The 19738-nt window shown below is 44.7% G+C and overlaps 1 protein-coding gene across 1 annotated transcript; it reads left to right on the forward strand.

The window, feature by feature from the left end:
* Positions 1–291: 291 nt before the first annotated feature.
* NIT2 (nitrilase family member 2) lies at positions 292–19738 on the forward strand. The gene is made up of 10 exons (XM_045902752.3): positions 292–448; positions 4042–4160; positions 4781–4901; positions 6327–6415; positions 10161–10254; positions 10980–11054; positions 12170–12248; positions 13689–13787; positions 15862–15917; positions 16288–19738. Exons 1-10 carry the CDS (start codon positions 421–423, stop codon positions 16377–16379), a joined length of 852 nt encoding a protein of 283 aa, XP_045758708.1. The 5' UTR covers positions 292–420; the 3' UTR covers positions 16380–19738.

Genomic DNA, 19738 nt, shown 5'->3' on the forward strand with positions numbered 1-19738 from the left:
TTCCATCCCCGTCACAGCGACTTGTTCAAGTAGCCCACGGCAATCAGCAAATACGGTATTATTCCCGGCCAGAGGTGATCTAACCAGCAAGGGGGTCAGTCCTTCTGCCAAGAATCGGAGAGGCCGATCGTTAAACACCACCCCAAATTAGGTCGCCCACCTTGGTCCCTTTGCCTTTTGAGGCATTACTTTTTCTGGATTGTGTTGTTATTCGTCGTTTCTCCTTGGTTCATCCTAGTGCAAACAGCGAAGACTAACAGGTGTTGGAGGAGAGCAGCAAAGAAGACACGCTCTGGGCGGAGCCGGGAGGCGGGGTGTGGATGGAGCCCAGGCCCCGCCCCCTCCTGCGCGCGGCTCTGCCCCGCCCCGCGCCGTGTCGCCGCTCTCGGTCCGGAGACTTCCGCTGGGGCCGCGCCACCGATGGTGCTACCTGGGAGAGCAATGGCCAGTAAGTAGCGCGGCGGCCCGAACTCAGGCATAGGACCGGGAGGCCTAGGTTGCGGAGCCGGCGGCGGGTCTCCGCGGCTCAGCCCCTCGCCTCCGCGCCGTGTCCCCGCCGCGCCCCAGGCCTTCCCCGGCCCGCCGTTCGCGGGACTGGGGCCTCGGGCGTCTTGGCGGCGGAGCGCGGCCCTGCGCCCTCCCGGGGATTCCAGGCTTCCGGCAGGGCCGGCGCGGCCGCGGGAGCGCGGGGCCTCCCGGCCAGAAGGGCCCGCGCCTTGCTCCTCGCTGGGCTCCTGCGTCCCGCCCGGTGCTTCTAGGTGCATTCGGGGGCCGCCCCTTGCGAGTTCACCTGCGCGGGAAGAGGCAGGTAGACGGGTGATCACTTAAAATCCAAGTTCCGGGGCGCCTGGGTGGCTCAGTTGGTTAAGCGACTGCCTTCGGCTCAGGTCATGATCCTGGAGTCCCGGGATCGAGTCCCACATCGGGCTCCCTGCTCGGCGGGGAGTCTGCTTCTCCCTCTGACCCTCCTCCCTCTCATGCTCTCTGTCTCTCTCTCTGTCTCAAATAAATAAATAAATAAATAAATAAAATCTTTAAAAAAAAAAAAAAAGACTTTAAAATCCCAAGTTCCGCACCCCCTTTTTCCCTGCGCCAACTCGAAGACTGCACTTTCAGTAAAGCCTTTCAGTGATTATGATACTTCTGCTAGTGTGGGAACCTCTGTCTTGTGGGATTCTTGGAGGCTCTTAGGTTTTGCATTAGCGCTACTATCCAGTGGGGTCGCTTTCACTCTCTTCACAGATTGATTTTTGGACTTGGGTTTTGCAAAGGCATCAACCCTAATTATTTGTGGTTGGAACCCTGTCACGTGAAAATGAAGCATCTGTTTTCTTTCATTTGGGCTGGGTGGTCAGAGGACTGGTTAACTTGCCCCATGTTGCACCACCCCACCCCCCACACCCAGTGGGGAATGCTCTCTTCTGGACAAGAAAACTGGACAAACTGTTTCTGCATCTGGACATTGAGCTTTCAGGTTAGGTATTACATGTTCCTTACACATCCCTGTCCTGGATCGGCCCCAGGGGCACGTTTCTAGCGATCTCTGACTCCAGGCCTTTGCCAGATTCTTTTACAGGAGGCTTTGGAGTGCTCTGGACTCATAGTCTGGAGACCTGGATTGTTACAGTTTTGCCTCAGCCCATGTCAACAAGTCATTTAATCTCTCTGAACCTCAGTTTCCTGACTTGTAAAATGGGCATAAACTGCCCCTGCTGAGTCTTGGGAGGCTCCCATGAGATGGTAAGGTTTGTGGAAGTGCTGTTTTTCATCTTAACCTGCCAGAGCTCAGTGCAAGTCGGGGGCTGAAGCAATGTTCAGGACCGGGGTATGGAAGTCCTTGTACACCCCTCCCTCTGCGTGTGGCCGGTATCTTTGAAGACGCAGGGCATGACAGAGGCTGGTGGACTTGAGAGCTGTGGTTCCTGGTGGGGTTGAGGGTGGTGTCTGATTTGTGTGAGGAACGTTTTCAAGTTACATGACCTCCCCGCAACCCACCCAAAAACGAACAAATGAAGTTCCCATCCTGCTTTACAGGTCTAGATTTTGGCTCGGATTTGCCACTGACTTGTTCACTGATCCTGTGCAGCTTCCCCCCTGCAATCCCCTTGCTTCCTCATCTACCGAATAGTGTTAAGGACGCCTCAGATGCTCGTGTGCGTAAAGGGCCTGGCACATTCCTTACACTTTTTCCCAAGTTGGTCCCTTCACTTAGATATTTTTTATCCTTTTTTTTTCCTTTGGTCAGTCTTCCATTTTTAGATTCTGATAAATATTAGAGCAGCCAAGGACCTTAAAAATGATTGTATTTTCATTTTACAGCTGAGGCGATGAAGTGACTAGTATTGTTTTCAGCATCAAGAAACCCCTCACTGGTGGCCTTTCCCTGCCTCAGCCCCTCAGAGGAGGGGGTGATTTGCAGAATGTCAGGCAGTCCCCAGCCTGGATCAGGACAGCTGCCTTTCTGGGTAGGATGAGGGAGAGGGGAATCTGACAGTTACAGTGTTGACTTTCAGTGGGTCTGTAGGATGGTCTGGTGACACCTAAAGGTATCTGTTTGCTCCCAAGTAATCCCAGCTTTGGTTTTTCCTGTTTTCGTTTCCTTCATTTTCACTCAGATTCTGAAACTCCTCAAGTGGCATTCAGGGTTAAATTGAGCTCTTCTCACTATATTTAGGACAAACCAAGGAGTGGAACATCTGAGTTTTCCTACTTTTAGGGTTACCACTTAGCCAGAGAGGCCTTCACAGGTAAGGGTCTGTCAGTGTTGCTTTTTCGGGGGACATTTGCACCATTGTAGGCGACACCCAGGGGGAGAACTCTAATGGTTTTCAGGTTCTAGAGCTTTTCAGATTTCTAGAGCAGAGGTGGGGTAGGGAAGCCAGGGAAGGCCATTACTGATAATTCCTGAAGTTTTGCAGAGCTTCATGGGTTACCACGTGCTTTGGATCCTTTAATGTCCCCTTCCATCACACCATGAGCGAAAACTGCATCAGTTAGGGTCCAGACAGGACACAGAAACCACACCAGTCACTTGAACAGGCAAAATTTTGTATGAAGAATGATTAACCAGTAGGTGATTAAGAGCTACAAGAGAACTCTAAAGAATATAGGAGAAGCACATGTGGGGTGTAGCTATTACCTCAAGGAGGGAATAAGCCTGGAAGAGCCCCTGACCTCCTTGGCGGACAACATTTCTTGTTGGCCACATAATTGGTGGGACTCAGTCTGTGATGGAAACGTGGAGCCCCTTACCCAGGTAGCAGGAAGAAGCACTGCTAGTTTTTCCTTCCACAGTCTCTCTCTCAACCACTCGTGGCGTTTTTTATTTGCTACTTACTGTTGTGCTCTCTGGGGCACGGGAATATTCATGGGGTGAGTGCAAAATCTCACAGGTGCCCGGTGGGCCCTGCCCCGGGATAAGCCCTGGTGCAGCTCATCGGCTGCCAACCCCCCCCACCCCCGCCAGCAGCTGGGCCCGGGACACCAGGTCCCAGCTGGTGGGGGGGGAGCAGAGACAGGTGTCTCCCCTTCCCACGGGCCCGCTGCCCCACTTCACGGCGAGTGGGTGATTTCCGAGGGATTTCACCTGCACTGAGATGTGCTCAGTACTCAGGTCAGGGGTAGGTTGAGTCCCAAGATCAAACAGTAAGGGATAATTCCATGTTCAGACTCAGTCTCCTTCTTTCAAGCCGCGGTCTCATTAGTATGTAAGAAGCTGGCCCTGCCCACCCCACTGAGGCTCTCGTGCCGGTGGGAGCGTGACCCGGGGTGGCGTTCTCTTCCAGGGTTTCTCAGCCTCGGCATCAGTCACATTTCGGGTTGGATCGTTCTTTATTGTGAGGGACTGTCCTGTGGCCTCTGGCATGCTGAGCAGCGTCCCTGACTTCTGCCCATTAGGTGCTAGGAGCACCCCAACAGTTGTGCCCATCCAAATGTCTCCGTTGTCACATGTCCCTGGGGGTCGGAATTGCCCTCCGGTTGAGAATTGCTCTGATTCAGCAGTCAGATCTTCTGACAGTTTTCTCTCCTCTTCATCCTCAGCTTTCCGCCTGGCCCTCATCCAGCTTCAGGTTTCTTCCATCAAATCAGACAACGTCACTCGAGCCTGTGGCCTCATCCGGGAGGCAGCAACACAAGGAGCCCAAATCGTTTCTCTGCCAGTAAGTATGGAGGCGGAGAGGGTCACCTCCTTCTGGGAGCTCTTGACCGACTAGAATACGGCCTGCATCCAGGGGTCCAGCGTATTCTGGGGAATGGGAGATTTCGCGGGATCAGCATGATAGTGCTGGAAGGGAGCTTAGAAACCGCTCATTTTACAGATGAGGAAACAGCTTCTGTGGCTTTTGAAGCTTCTGTATTTTTTTCAAGCACAGGCTTATTGCTTTCCATAGCTAAGGATATAATTTTGAGCCCGTGGATTCATTCTAACACCCACAGCCCTGTGCTTAAGCCAAGTTGTAGCGGGGCCTGGGTGCCCAAGGGTGGGAGCTCATAGTTGGCCTGCAGACAGTGAGGAAGAGGCCGATCTGCCAGGTTGACAAGGGTCTGAGAGAGCACACAGGACGTGTGTCGCCTCGCCCCACCTGAGCCAGCCCAGGTGTTCGCTTGTGGCCACAGGCTCTCTGGCTCTGGGTACTGTTGTTTTCCTTACCAGCTGTGTTTTACCCCTTCGCGAGCAGAGCTTACGAGAGGCAGCTGTGCCTTCTTAAAGCAGAACTGTAAAATGGGTTGGATATTTTCGCGGGTTTTTTTCCCTTTTTCTCTGCCAACATTATTCTAGGAATGCTTTAATTCTCCATATGGCACGAAATATTTTCCTGAATACGCTGAGAAAATTCCTGGTGAATCCACACAGAAGCTTTCTGAAGTAGCAAAGGAGTGCGGCGTATATCTCATTGGAGGTAACGTCCTGCCCTCAAGGTGTAGTGGCCTAAACATTAAAAACATCTGAACACTTTCTGTTACATTTAAACCATGGAATACAAACCATGTAAATTAGGCATTGAAAAGAATGTGGTGAGGGCACCTGGGTGGCACCTTCCGATTAGGTCATGATCTCGGGGTCTAGGGATGGAGCCCCTTCATCAGGCTCCCTGCTCAGCGGGAGCCTGATTCTCCCTCTCCCTCTGTGCTCACTCACTCGCTGTCTCTCAAATAAATAAATAAATAAATCTTTAAACAACAACAAAAAGAATGAGGTGGATGTTATGTAATAATGTGGAAAAGTGTTCAAGACACACTGTTACATGGAAGAAGCAAGTATAATACGACATGAACAGGTACTCCCATTCAGATTAATGCCTCACACAAAAGGTTATATATTTTTTTTCTGTCTTTATATATGTAGCACATGGTAAATATTGTATAAGGACACACCAAACTGATTTTTCCTGGAGAAGCAATGGGAATACAGAGGCAGGTGGAAATGTGGAAAGAAAAACCGCATTGGAGTGTCTTTCATTATACTAATACAACATTAAGAAATTTGTTTTTTCACAAAGAGGCCATATACATCAAGGTAGCTTTATAAACGTGGTTTTGAAAGAAGTGTGATTTTGAAATGCATTTAAGATTTTTAAAAATTTTTTTAAAAGAATTTATTTATTTGAGAGCGAGCGAGAGTGAGCGTATAAGCGGGGTGAAGGGCAGAGGGAGAAACAGACTCTCTGCTGAGCAGGGAGCCCATTGCAGGGCTTGATCCCGGGACTCCGGGATCATGACCTGAGCCGAAGGCAGACGCTTAACCGACTGAGCCACCCAGGTGCCCCTTGAAATGCATTTTAAAATGCTCTATTTGCTTAAAGAAAAAATACAGTAAAACTGTTTAATATAGCAAAATTATTCTGTTATATTAAGAATTAGAAATGAATGAGAGGTGAAGAAAAGACAAAGCAAGAAAAGAGAGAAATGCAGGAACTACATTCAGTGGTGTCAGGATTGGCTTACATTCCCATCTTGAGGCCTTTTTGGATACAGTTATGTTGCAGGACCTGGTGAATTTAAGTTGAGCAACAGTGAATCCTCCATGTTGCTCTAGTGTTATAGATTAAGTGTAGCTCAAGATCAAAGCCGAATTCAGAAACAGTTTGGTTATTCTTGAGACCTGTCTTTGGCATCTGACTTAATTATATTTCATCTATACTCTGAAGTTTATCTCTGAAAGATCGTCCTCAAGAAGACAAAAAGAACCATTAATAACCCTTAGAAGATAGTATACTTTATTCCTGGACCCAAGAGACAGTTTATCAAGTGTTTGTCCAGTGATCATAAAAGAATGCTTTATTCAGAATATTTTCTTTGCCTGTGTGTTTCTCCTCTCATGAAAGGTTCCATTCCTGAAGAGGATGCTGGGAAATTATATAACACCTGTGCCGTGTTTGGGCCTGATGGCACTTTACTGGTAAAGTACAGAAAGGTAAGCAGGGAATGTTGCAAGTCTCATCACCTCTTGAGAATTTGCTCTAATGTTCTGTAGTCTCTCTCATCATATTGCACACACATGGGGCATTAGATGAATTGGTATAGTCAACTTGTCGAATCTTGGCTGTTGACATTTTGATATAAATTTTAGACTTAGCCTGTCAATTTCAGCAAAGGAAAAATCTACAGGAATTTTGATTAGAATTGCATTGAATATAGAGAGGTCACTTTGGGGAGAGTTGACATCTTTGCTGTAGTAAATGCATACATATTGAGAATTGTTAAATATTCCTGGTAAATTGGTCCTTTTGGCAGACGCCTGGGTGGCTCAGTCGTTAAGCGTCTGCGTTTGGCTCGGGTCATGATCCCAGGGTCCTGGGATCGAGTCTCGCATCGGGCTCCCTGCTCGGCGGGAAGCCTGCTTCTCCCTCTCCCACTCCCCCTGCTTGTGTTCCCGCTCTCGCTATCTCTCTCTCTGTCAAATAAATAAATAAAATCTTAAAAAAAAAAAAAATTGGTCCTTTTGGCATTATGAAATACATTTTTTTTTCTCATAATACTCTTTGTCTTGAAGTTTATTTTTTCTCTGATATTGCTATGGCCACTCTAGGCTTCTAATACTTAGTGTTGTATAATACATCTTTTTCTAATTCCCTATTTTCAACCTGTATGTGTCTTTATATTTAAAATGATTCTCCTATAGATAGCCTGCAGTTGGGTCTTGTTACTGTCTTCATTCTGACAACCTCTGCCTTTTAACTGGAGTGCTTACTCCACTTATATTTAATGTAATTATTGGTACGGTTGGATTTAGGCATGAGACATTTTACTGTTTTTTTCCCTTTGTTCCTCTTTCCTGCATTCTTTTGGCTTAGTTGAGTATTTTTTAGAATTCCATTTTAATTTTTTTTTTTCATTTTAATTTTTCTATTGGCTTTTAGCTATATACATCTTTGCTTTTTTTTAAGTGTTGCCCTAGGGATTACAACATGCACCCTATCTTTTTGCAGTCTCCTTAGAATTAATATTATACTGCTTCATATGAAATTTAAGAGCTTCCCAATTGTATCATTTCCTTCCCCACCCCATTTTCTGTTATAGTTGACATACATGTTGCATCTACATATATTATAAATCCCACAAAACACTAAGTTTTTAAGTAATGTGTATTTTATTTATTTATTTATTTTTTTTTTTAAGATTTTATTTATTTATTTGACAGAGAGAGACACAGCGAGAGAGGGAACACAAGCAGGGGGAATGGGAGAGGGAGAAGCAGGCTCCCTGCAGAGCAGGGAGCCCGACGCAGGACTCGATCCCAGGACCCTGGGATCATGACCTGAGCTGAAGGCAGTCGCTTAACCAACTGAGCCACCCAGGCGCCCAAGTAATGTGTATTTTAAAGAAAGATAAAAATATTTTGTTTACTAAAATGTTTACCTTTTTGGTATTTTTCTTTCTAAAGAGCATAGTTCTATCTGGTATCTTTGCCTTCAAACAGAAAGACCTTCTTTAGAATTTTTCTAGTGAGGATGTGCCAGGTAGGAATTCCTTTAGTTTTTGTTTATGAATATATCTTTATTTTGTCTTCATTGTTGAAAGATACTTTTGCTGGAATAGAATTCTGGGTTGACCATTTTCTTTTGTCTCCTAGAAATTTGAGCGATGTTTTCGGGTATCTTCTAGCCTCTTTTAAAATTTTTTCTGATAAAAAGTCAGTGGTGATTTGTATTGTTCTCCTGTATGTAATTCATGTTTTTTTCTGTCTGCCTTCAAAATTTTTTTCATAATCTTTAGTTCTCAGTGTTCTGACTCTGATGTGCCTGCCTAGATATGGTTTTCTTTATATTTGTCCTGCTTTGTGCTTCTTTAATCTGTAAATTTAACTCTTTCATTATATTGGGGGCATTATTTTGATAAATATTTTTCTGTTCCATTCTCTTCTTATTGGACTTCAATTTTGATACAGTTCCACCAAACCAGGTCACCAAGACTCTGGTTTTTTGTTTTTCCCACCTTTTTTCTCTTCTTCAGTCTTCTTCAGTGTGGACACTTCACATTGATCTGTTTTTAAGTTCACAGAATCTTTTTTCTGTAAGCCCCAGTCTCCCGTATGCCAATCCAGTGAAATCTTTTAAAATTTCACATAAACTTTTATTTTTCTACTGGTATTTCCTATATGTCCATTCATTGAGAGTGTATTTTTCTTTAGACCTTTGAGCTTAGTTTCAATAGCTACTTTGTGGTAATTATCACATCTGGTCTAGTTGGGGTCTCCTTCATTGATTGCCTTTTATTTATTTTTTATTTTTTATTTTTTTTAAGATTTTATTTATTTGACAGAGAGGGAGAGGGAGAGAGAGCACAAGCAGGGGGAGCAGCAGAGGGAGAGGGAGAAGCAGGCTTCCCGCTGAGCGGGGAGCCTGATGCACGGGGCTCGATCCCAGGCCCCTGGGATCATGACCTGAGCCGAAGGCAGACGCTTAACAACTGAGCTACCCAGGTGCCCCTGATTGCCTTTTCTTTAAAGTTGGGTAACATTTTCTTGTTTCTTTGTCAAGTAATTTTGAATTACATATTGGATTATATGTTGTTGAGATTCTAGCTTCTATTACTCTGAAAAATGTTGTATTTTTTTGTTTTAGTAAGTAGTTAACTTGGTTGTACTCAAACACCATACTGTTTTTCCTTTGGGAGTGGGCAGCAACTTCAGCTGCTCTGTTCTAAGTCATTTAGCTTTAGCTGGGCTGCCTGGAGTCTGCCCTACACATCTTTAATTCAGTACTTAGCAAGAGATTTGGACAGATTTTCATATGTAGAACTTAGGGCTCTTCCTCTTGGGCTTCCTCCTTTGCAGGATTTCTCCCTCACTTTTCCAGCTGCTGTGAAACTCTGTCCTCTGGTTCCTCGGGCCAGGATTGTTATAGGTGATTTTTATCACCACTCCCAGCAACAACTGGGATCCTGCTTCCAACTAAAAGGTGTAAACAGGAAATTCACCTTGTCTTATTCCTGATCTCAGTATGAAAAAGCTTTTACTATTTCACCATTAAGTATGATGTTCCTTCCTTTTTTTTCTTTTTTCAGATACTCTATCAAATTAAGGGAGTTCCCTTCTTAGAAGAGTTTTTTTCTTTTGTTTTTAAAATAAGAATGAATGTAGAAGTTTACCAGATGCTCACCATGCACTTCTTAAGATGATCATATGACTTTTCTCCTTTATTTTGTTAGTGTGGTAAATTACGTTGATTGATTTCCTTGAATAAATCCAATTTGCTTCTGTTTGCTTTCCTTGAATAAATCGAATTTCGAAGTGATATGTTACTCTTTTTATATATTGCTGCATTTAGTTTGGAAAATTTTACCTATTTTTAATTGCTCTCCCGCTCTCCACCTCTCCTGCCAGTTTGTCAGGTTGATTATCAGTCTGTGAAGACTTCACTTAGCATTTATACTGAATAAAAGAATAACATGTTAATTGCTTCCCAAAAGAAACCTAGACAGTCAGCTTGCACACCACGTAGGAAAGAAGTGTCATAAAGCCTACAGCATGATTTTCCCGTTTTGCATATTAGAACTCACTTTGATAAGATGTCAGCTTGTGGGGTGGGTTGTGTGGGGGTTGCTGTTTGTGTAGTTAATCTCAGAGCATCCCAGTTTCCGGCCATGGAAAGATGTTTGCTATGATTGCCGTGACCCTGCTGGAGAAGAGGTAACCAAATTCATTGCTTGTGGTGCAGCTCCATCTGTTTGACATTGATGTTCCTGGGAAAATTACATTTCAAGAATCTAAAACGCTGAGTCCTGGTGATAGTTTCTCCACATTTGATACTCGTAAGTACCAGACATGTTCACCTGTTTTAGTAGTATCAGTAGAAGAGGATCAGGTGTTCTCTTTTTTTTTTTCCCTCGTATGTCCCTCCCCCACTTCTTTACATACCCAGACTGCAACACCAGAAGTGAGACGGGTGGAGAATGGTCAGAGATCTAGAAAGGGCGGGCTGAACAGAGAACAAAGGGTTTGACCTGATTTTGCTCTACCATTTGGTCACAGCATGGTATTAGCATGATTGCTTCCAGAGTTTATCTCTTAGGCCGTGATTGAACACCTCCCACACAGATAATAAGCATTCAGTTAGAATGAATTTCTCATTTCTTTTTTTTTTTTTAAAGATTTTATTTATTTATTTGAGAGAGAGAGAATGAGAGACAGAGAGCATGAGAGGGAGGAGAGTCAGAGGGAGAAGCAGACTCCCTGCTGAGCGGGGAGCCTGATGTGGGACTCGATCCTGGGACTCCAGGATCATGACCTGAGCTGAAGGCAGTCGCTTAACCAACTGAGCCACCCGGGCGCCCCGAATTTCTCATTTCTAATCTGAGATAAATGATGTCTTTATGAGGGAAAATCCAAGCAGGAATAAGCTTATACTTCTCCATCCATGGCCCGGGGTTAATGTATTGCCATCAGTGTTTTGAGATCTTACATGGAGGCTTTACTCTGCCGCACCGTGTTTCGAAAGGTTAACTTTTCATTTGTGCATTTTCTGTTTGAAAAACAGCTTACTGCAGAGTGGGCCTGGGCATTTGCTACGACCTGCGCTTTGCAGAGCTCGCACAGATCTACGCCCAGAGAGGTGAGATGGCACCACGACTCTGTGGTGTAGGTGCTTAGAGATTTGATTTTGGCTTGGTCTTTGTGTGTCGAGGGAGCCCTTAGGCAGAAAAACTGGAGAAGAGGTCTTAATCTCTCCACCCCATCTGATTCCTCAGACTTTTGCTGTATATGGACAGTATGGTTTTTCAGAGATTGTATTTCAATACACCGTGCAGCGAAGGCAGGAACCGTGCTCCTAAATCTGCTCTATTCTTTGAGCCCTTCTTGCTACCATGTTTGGAAAGAGTCACATGGAGCCCACTAAAAATAAGGATGTGGTCTAGGGTGTCTGTCATGGATTTCACACTCAGTAGTCCTAGATGTTGGGTACAGTAGAAATATAGTCTGTGACTTTTTGGTCCAGAGACGAAATGTCCTACTGGCCTAGAAGAACACTGAGCCAAGTCAGAAGATCCGGGTTCTGCTTCCAACTCTCCTCCTTAATTGACGTGATACTTTGAGTAAATTATTTAATTTTTAGAGCTCTCTGGATCTCAGGTTTTTCATAGGCATAGTGTGTGGAGATTAAGGAGGGAGAACTTAGCTCTTCGTATGGTACTCAACAAATGTGAGCATCCCTGCCAGACTGTCCAAACTACTCTGATCCGGACTTGACTTTTCACTTAACAAAGTGGAGTGGGTGCAAACATTTTGATGGCCTGCTCAGCAAAAAAGGTGGACGTGCATGGGCTCTGGGTTGGCAGACCCTGTTGAGCTCTCTCAGTAAGCATTAGAGCACCTACTCTGCCCCCCATTTCACTTGAAAAGCATTAGTGAATGTGGTCCTTGGCCGTGCGGAGCTGACCATATGGTGCTGAGAGAAATTTGAATGATTTTTTTTTTTTTTAAGTGAAGTCACATACCGTGGTTTTGGCCATCAGTACCACTGTTTTTGAATGTATGTGTAGCATGTGTGTGTCTCTAAAGGAATTCAGAGCCATAACTTAATACTCCTGACAGTGTCCGGCTTGGCTGACATCTTTTCATGCTTGGGAAAGTTCGAGTTTGGTCCCCACTGGGTAAAGAACAGAATGGGGAGCTAGCGTGGTGGGGTGTTAACCTGGACCCACTCTTCTCTGGCCTTTCTCTCCCAAGGCTGTCAGCTGTTGGTGTATCCTGGAGCTTTTAATATGACCACTGGACCAGCCCACTGGGAGTTGCTTCAGCGAGGCCGGTAAGAAAGCCCCTCAGGCATACCTTCAGGTGTCTCAGTGTTGCTTTGTGAAAAGATTTCCAGTTTGGTGGAAGTACCAGCGTTCCTGACTCAGAATGCTGCCCCTGACCCAGCCTCCTTTGCCATCCAGATGCAGTCGGAAGAGATGAATCAGCCCGTTGACTGTGCTCTGCAGGTTGGGGTGCTTATCCCGCCCCCATCCTTTACGCCATTCTGCTCTTCCTGGAATACTCTGCCAAGACACTTGTTACAAGGTCTTGTTTTTCTAATCTGTAGTCCAAGGCATTGCACAGTGTCTTCGGCACGTCACAGTAGCTGTGTCCTGAGTCCCCTAAGGTTGGGAGTGAGCAGTGAAGGGCAGCTAGCAGAGGTGGATGTAACATGGAAGGGAAGAAGAGTGTGACTGTGTGTGTCTGTGTAAAGTGTGCTGAAAACCATGAAGTAGTGGTCAGAAATGCTGGTTTTCTTCATTACAGTTCTGTTAATTGAGGTATAATACACTTAAAGAGAAGTACACCAATTTTAAGTCTGTAGATCAGTGAGTTTTCTGCACGTGTATTCACCTGTGACCAAGGTCAACACGGAACACTTGCAATCTCTAGAATGCTCCCTTTTGTTCCTTCCACCAACCCTGTCCTTGTTTGCCCAGATGTAGCCGCTATTCTCACCTCTAAAAATGATGGTGATTTTTATCAGAGGAGGCAGCAGAGGTGTTTGGCTGGTTGCTTAGTGGAAGATGGGGTAGGGGCATCCGATACCATGTATGTTAATGAATGCAGTCTTGAAGAAAGCAGAAAAGCTTGAGAAACATTGGAATGGCCTGGCATGGATCCGCTGATTGAGCCCGGAGAGCTCCCAGGTGAGGTGGCTTGATGTACCCAGGCTGCCACCTGAAATTCTTATCTAATCTGAGCTGATGGGACTTCAGCCACTGGGGGCATGGAAGTCCCGTGCGGCCCTGCAAGGCGTATGGCCCCAGCAAGGCTGGTCCATTCTCTCTGGCCACCTTGACTTGCTCTTTTGTAGGTTAACAGGTTGGCTCAGGCCAGGGTGTCAACTGTGGTGGTGCTGACATTTTGGACTAGATCATTCTTTGCTGTGGGGGCTGTGCTGTGCATGGTAGGATGTTTAGCAGCATCCCTGGTCTCCATCTACTAGGGACCAGTAGCAACCTCCTATCACCAAAGTCAAAAAGTCAAAGTCAGTGTCTTTGGACATTGGCAAATGTCCCCACTGGGCAAAATCACCCCCAGTTGAGAACTGGTTTATGCATTGAGATACTTTTTGAAGAGAGGGTTTCATGGCTTTGGGTGTTTCCTTCCATGTCTGAGCCAGCCTACCCTGTCCTAGTTTTTAAAAGAAGGATCTGTACATTTGGAATAGAAAAATGTTGCCAATCTATAATGTATGAATTTTCTCTTTTTTGTCTGTTGACAACAGGGCTGTTGATAATCAGGTATATGTGGCCACAGCATCTCCTGCCCGGGATGATCAAGCCTCATATGTTGCCTGGGGACACAGCACTATTGTGAGTCCTTGGTGAGTTGGCTAAGCAGGGACAGGCTCCCCAGGAGCTTGAGAGAGGGGGCACTTGGGTGAGTGGGTTTTCTGATTCCCCACCAGCCCTGCCGCTCCCTCAAACCCCCATATCCTCACACGCCTGCCAGGTCTGCGCCTCGTCTGCGAGAGACCCTTCCACTTGAAAACCGTGTGAGAAAGAAGTGGCCCTGCTGTCCTGACTGAGTATTTGGCCTTAGCCCTCTTCTGAGTGGCTCTTGTTGTCAGTCGGACTTGGATCACATGGGGGAAACAGGCAACACTGATGATTTTAGTAAAGAGGGCTCCCAGACTCTTGGCTTTTGGTTAAAATTTAAGCTGGGTGACTGGTTCTAGAACAGGAATTAGTTACAGGGGGAGGATTTTGCTCCCTGGCTAATGAATAGAGGATGGGGGAGGATGGGTTCAATTAAGGGGAACTCTGCCCTTGACCTCTGTGACAGGGACAAGCCTCGTCCTAGTGAGGCCGGCACCAAAGTCCACCCAGCACGCAGTCATTTGTTATCGTACGCAGCTCCTGGGCTGTAGTTGTGCGGTTTTCGTAGCACTTTTGCACACGTGGTCTCCATGTGAACTCAGAGACTTTTCCTAAATTGGGCTCCGTTTATAGATGGCAGAACTGAAGTTCATGGGACAAAGTGGTTAGGGCTGGTGTTTAGATTCAGAACTTTTGACTTCAGAACTTGGATTTATTCCATACCACTTCTCACATATTTGTATGATTACACACACACTGATGTGTATTTCTATAATTTCAGGGTAAATAGACCAGTAACAAGGCTGAGAAGGGTTATAGATCACTGTGGGTCCCTGAAGTTCTCTCTCCTGTTTTTATAGGACCCAAAGATTAAAGTGTGTGATAGGGGAAGGCCTTGGAAGATATGACCAGGGAGCCTCGTGCACATTAGATTTGGGAGGCATTGGCAGGGTGGAAGGATTAACTGGCTTGAAGATTTTCTCCAACTTGGTTCGAGTTCCTCTGTCCAGATGTTGGTGATAGGCTTCCTGGCCTCTTGGGCAGCTCTGCTCCCTGCTGGTTCTCCCGATGAACCTTGTTACTGAGCAAGCTGGCTGCTTCTGAGACAAAGTAGTTGTACATGATTTATCTTTATTGGTTCCTTTTCAAAATTCTGTCTGTAGGATTTGCGGGGCCTTCTGGCTTATATTGACATCAGGATGGGTGCCTGGGGTTACCCCAGAGAGAGATCTTTGAATGCCAGGGCAAATGGGGAGGAAATAGAAAAGAATAAGAAGAATTTGGTTAAATGGCATTAATGATGATGTTTGTAGCTCACTGGTGCCAGGAATTTGTCTGTGGCCATCTGGGAAATGGAACCATTTACTTTGTCAGATTTTTTGTTGGGTCAGATTATTTTGTGTTTTGGAGAAATTTCATTTCGATAGATGTCTTTGAAGTCCTGCTTTGGGCTAAGAAACTCAGGACTGGAAGGTTTTCCAGATCAGCCTTTCCCCAGATTTAGGCAGGAGGAGTGTTGCTATTTCTAAGCCTGGGGTTCCTCTCCCGTTGGGGTGTGGTTTCCCCACCACTTCTTTCCTTCAAAAAACTGAAACCCGATAACAAGATACCAGGGGCCACAAGCATGAGACCAGAGACCTAGGCAGCGCTGGGCTCTGTTCAGGCCCAGCCTCTCTGTCCGCAGCCTTGGAAGGCGCAAAGAGCCAGCCCACCCTCCCGAAAGGGTCTTACTATCGCACTCATGAAGTGACAGGACGGAGCTTCCCGATCTTTACAGGGAGCTCTATTCCTGGAGGTTTATAATCGTGGAATAACTACCATTTCCTAGCAGTTGGCAGTTTACAAAACCTACTACATAGTCTTCTCAGTCTTCACAGAGCTCTTGTTTCCACTTTATAGGTTAGGGAATGAGCTTGCAGATGACTCGCCACAAGGCCACACAGCTACTTAAGTGGTGGAGCAGGAATGTATGCCCCTCCCTTCCTGTCTTCAGTCTCCCAATGCCTTTCCCTGGGGCCCTGAGGTGGGAGGAGAGCAGGGATGTTAGTACCCACTCCCTCCCTCCGGAATGTCTTTCAGGGGGGAGGTCCTTGCCAAAGCCGGCACCGAGGAGACGGTCGTGTGTTCAGACATAGGTAAGGTTTGTCGTTGGCACAGCTTAGGTCCGTGGTGTCCCCATCGGTCTGGGGTGATTCCGCAGCTCTGAAGCTAATGTCCCCTGGAGGGGCTCCCTTGGGCCCCCCTTCTCGTTTATCCCCCTTCTCGTTTATCCTTAGGGGACCTAAGGATAACAAGCCCCGGGGGCTGTCTCTCAGCTTGAGTTTTCTTGGTTTGGTTTGAAATGACCCCAGGGATGGTGCCAGGCCACCTGGGCCTCCGGACAAGGCTGATATTACTGAGTTACTTGCTGAGATTCTGGTGGGTTTTATACTGTTTGTGGAAGAAATCCTCATTGGTTAGTGAGGAGTTACGTCTTAGTAATGGTACACTTTCCTGTTTTTGCAGACCTGAAGAAGTTGGCTGAAATACGCCAGCAAATCCCCATTTTTAGCCAGAAGCGATCAGACCTCTATGCAGTGGAGGCGAAAAAGCCCTAAGGTTTATGTTTCTAACATGTCACGAAACAGGAGGATATGTTTCTGCAACGTAATCCATTCCCTGCTGAATTCTTTAAAGAGATCTTTTTTTTTTTTTTTTTTTTTTTTTTTAATTTCAGCTTTTTCCCCTTCCTGGGAACTTTCTAATGAGATGATGGAGCATCAGCACATGGTATTTTTCACACCATATTAAATAGTTAAAAAGGACTCAGGCTGGCATTGAGAGCAGAAGGAAGAGGGGATGACTATATACCTCCCATACTAAGTTGCCTCATAGTAGTTGGTACAAGTATCAGACCTTGGTATCTAGGTTGATTCACCTGCTACAAATACATTTGTGTCACACACCTCTCATCTCATTGCTGGAGTTGGAACCCATTATGTAGAAACTTGGTCTGGTGCTACAGTTTTTTGGAGCAGGATGTTAAAGTTACATTTTTAGTCTGTGAGTAGCTATGGGAAGCAAGGTGATGGACGCTTGGTGTTTGCTAGAGGAGATGGCAGCCCCAGTCCTTCCTAGCAGCCTGGAGGTTCTTCAGATTCAAGGAGGAGCTCATGAATCAAGCCCAGACCCTCCTGGTCTTAGGGGAGAGGCTGTGTCAACAGTGAGTCCTATGGGAGAATGACTGGTGGCATTTGGTCAAGGCACCCAAAGATGAGTCTCTGCAAAAGATTTTCTTGATGGGGTGAGTGTCTGAAAATCTTTTTCTTTTTGTTTTTCTCCCTAGTAACACTTTCTAGCTTGATAAAGGCAAATTTTTAGCCTAGTGGTTTTCAGAATCCTTTTGCACCATTAAAAATTAAGAATTCCAATGAACTTTATTTTTATGTATGTTATATGTTGGGCTGGTAAAACGTTTAACAAGCAGCTGTCCCCAAAACCCTGATTTTGCAGTAGCATTTGCCAGTTTCCATGGTGTAAATACTTGCACTGTGGCCAAGGCTCAGACTGTCAGTATGACATCTCTAAACAGAGTTGGAAATACGCGCAGTTAGCACTCGTGAGCTGGAGCGGTCCCACACTAGCACACCACTGTTTACGTATATATTTACCATCCTGGAAAATAAAACAAAATTTTAAAACAAAAGAATGCATGGGCACACATTTTATTAGCTATAAGAGTGATGACATCATCATGTCATTTAACCTTTGGAAACCAGCATTGTATACTCAGAGGAATACAAGAATGAAAAAGGTAAATGACATTTTAAAATTAAGTATACAATTTGGTAAAATCGGACACATGTATACATCCATGAAACCACTCTAATCAAGGTAATGAACAACCCTCGCCTCCCGCCTCCCTGCAATTTTCTTGTGTTCTTGTATAATCCCCTCTAGCTACCCTTCTCACCCCCAGGCAGTCACTGATCAGCTTTGTCACTGTAGATAGGTTTGAATTTTCTGTAATTACCTAAAAGTGGAATCATACCTAATGTGTATACTTTTCTGTCTTCTTTCACTCATCATGATTATTTGGAGACTCATCCCTGTGTGTGTCACTCATTTCTTTTTTATTGCTGAGGGGTAGACCATTATATGGATATACCATAATTTGATAGACATTTGAGTTTCCAGTTTTTGGCTATTAGAAATAAAGCTGCTAAAAACATTTTGTACAAGTTGTTCGTTTTTCTTTTCTTTTTTTTTTTTTTTAAAGATTTTATTTATTTGAGAGAGAGAATGAGAGAGAGCACATGAGAAGGGGGAGGGTCAGAGGGAGAAGCAGACTCCCCGCCCAGCAGGGAGCCCGATGCGGGACTCGATCCCGGGACTCCAGGATCATGACCTGAGCCGAAGGCAGTCGCTTAACCAACTGAGCCACCCAGGCGCCCCCAAGTTGTTTGTTTTCTTGAGTAGTTATCTAGGAGTGGAATGGTGGGGTCCTATGTGTATTTCACTGCCAAACTGTTCTCCAAAGTGACTGCCATTTTACTTCATCACCATCAGTCTGTCAGTGTCCCAGGTGCTCCACATTCTCACCAATATTTGGTATGATGACTGTTTAAGTTTAGCCATTTTAATGTGTGTGTAAGGTTATTTCATTGTGGTTTTTTTGCTTTGTATTTCCCTAATGACTAATAATGCTGAGCATCTTTTCATGTGCTTTGCTATCTGAGTATCCCTTTTGGTGAAATGTCTTTTCATAGCTTTTCCCCATATTTTTGTTGGGTGTTTATCCTCCTATTGATTAGTAAGAGTTCTTTCTATACTCAAGATAAAAATCCTCTGTCAGATATTATGTTTTGCAAATATATTCTCCAAGTCTGAGAAAAAAAAATGTCTTTTCATTTTTTAAAAAGTATTGTTTAAAGCAGTTTTTAATTACCATGAAGGCCAGTTAATTGCTTTTTCTTCTTTTAAAAGTTTGTCTTTTTTATGTTGTGTTTAAGAAATTGCCAAACCTGATGTCACTAACTTTATCCGGTGTTTTCTTTTGGAAGTTTTACAGTTTTAGCTCTTATATTGAGGTCTCGGATCCATTTTGAATGGTCAATTTTCTATATATGGTGTGAGGTAAGAGTCAAGATGCTTTTTGGGGCACCTGGGTGGCACCATTGGTTGAGCATCTGACTCTGGGTTTCGGCTCAGGTCATGATTTCAGGGTCCTGGAATCGAGCCCCGTGTCAGGCTCTGCACTCAGCATGGAGTCTACTTGAGATTCTCTCCCTCTGCAACTCCCGCTGGTGCTGTCTCTCTCTCTCTCTCTTTCTAAAATAAATAAATAAAATCTTAAAAAAAATGAGTCAAGATTCTTTTCTTTTTTTTTTTTTAGCCTAAGGTTATCTGTTTGTTCCAGCACATTTGTTGAAAAGCTTACCCTATTCCCATTGAATTGCCTTGGCACCTTTATGAAAAATGAAGTGGCTGTATATATCTTGATCTACCTCTGTGTTCTCTTTCATCACTGTATTCATCTGTTTTTACAGAGTAACTTACTGTGTTGATTATTGTAGCTTTATAATATTAAAGTCTGGTGGTATTAGTCCTCCAGCCTTTTTCAAAATTGTTTTGGTTATTCTAAGCCCTTTGTATTTCCACATAAATTCCAGAATCAGGTTGTAAATTTCTATAGAAAAAAAGCCTGCTGGGATCTTGATTAGGATTGCATTGACTCTATAGAGCAGTTTGGTGGAAAATTGACATCTTAATATCAAACCTGTGAATGTGAGATATGTCCTCAGTTATTTAGGCCTTTAATTTCTCTTAGCATGTTTGTTTGCTTCTGTAAAGGTAATACATATCTTTTGTCAGATTTATCCGTAGAGGCTACAGATTTTTTTGATGCTGTAGTATTGTTTTGTAAACTTTAATTTCCAATTTTTCACTGCTAGTAAAAATAAAATTTATTCCTGTA

This window comes from Mirounga angustirostris, unplaced genomic scaffold, assembly GCF_029215605.1.
Source record: "Mirounga angustirostris isolate CCGP_5_RB_7025 unplaced genomic scaffold, mMirAng1.0.hap1 SCAF_1, whole genome shotgun sequence".
Taxonomy (NCBI): Eukaryota; Metazoa; Chordata; class Mammalia; order Carnivora; family Phocidae; genus Mirounga; species Mirounga angustirostris.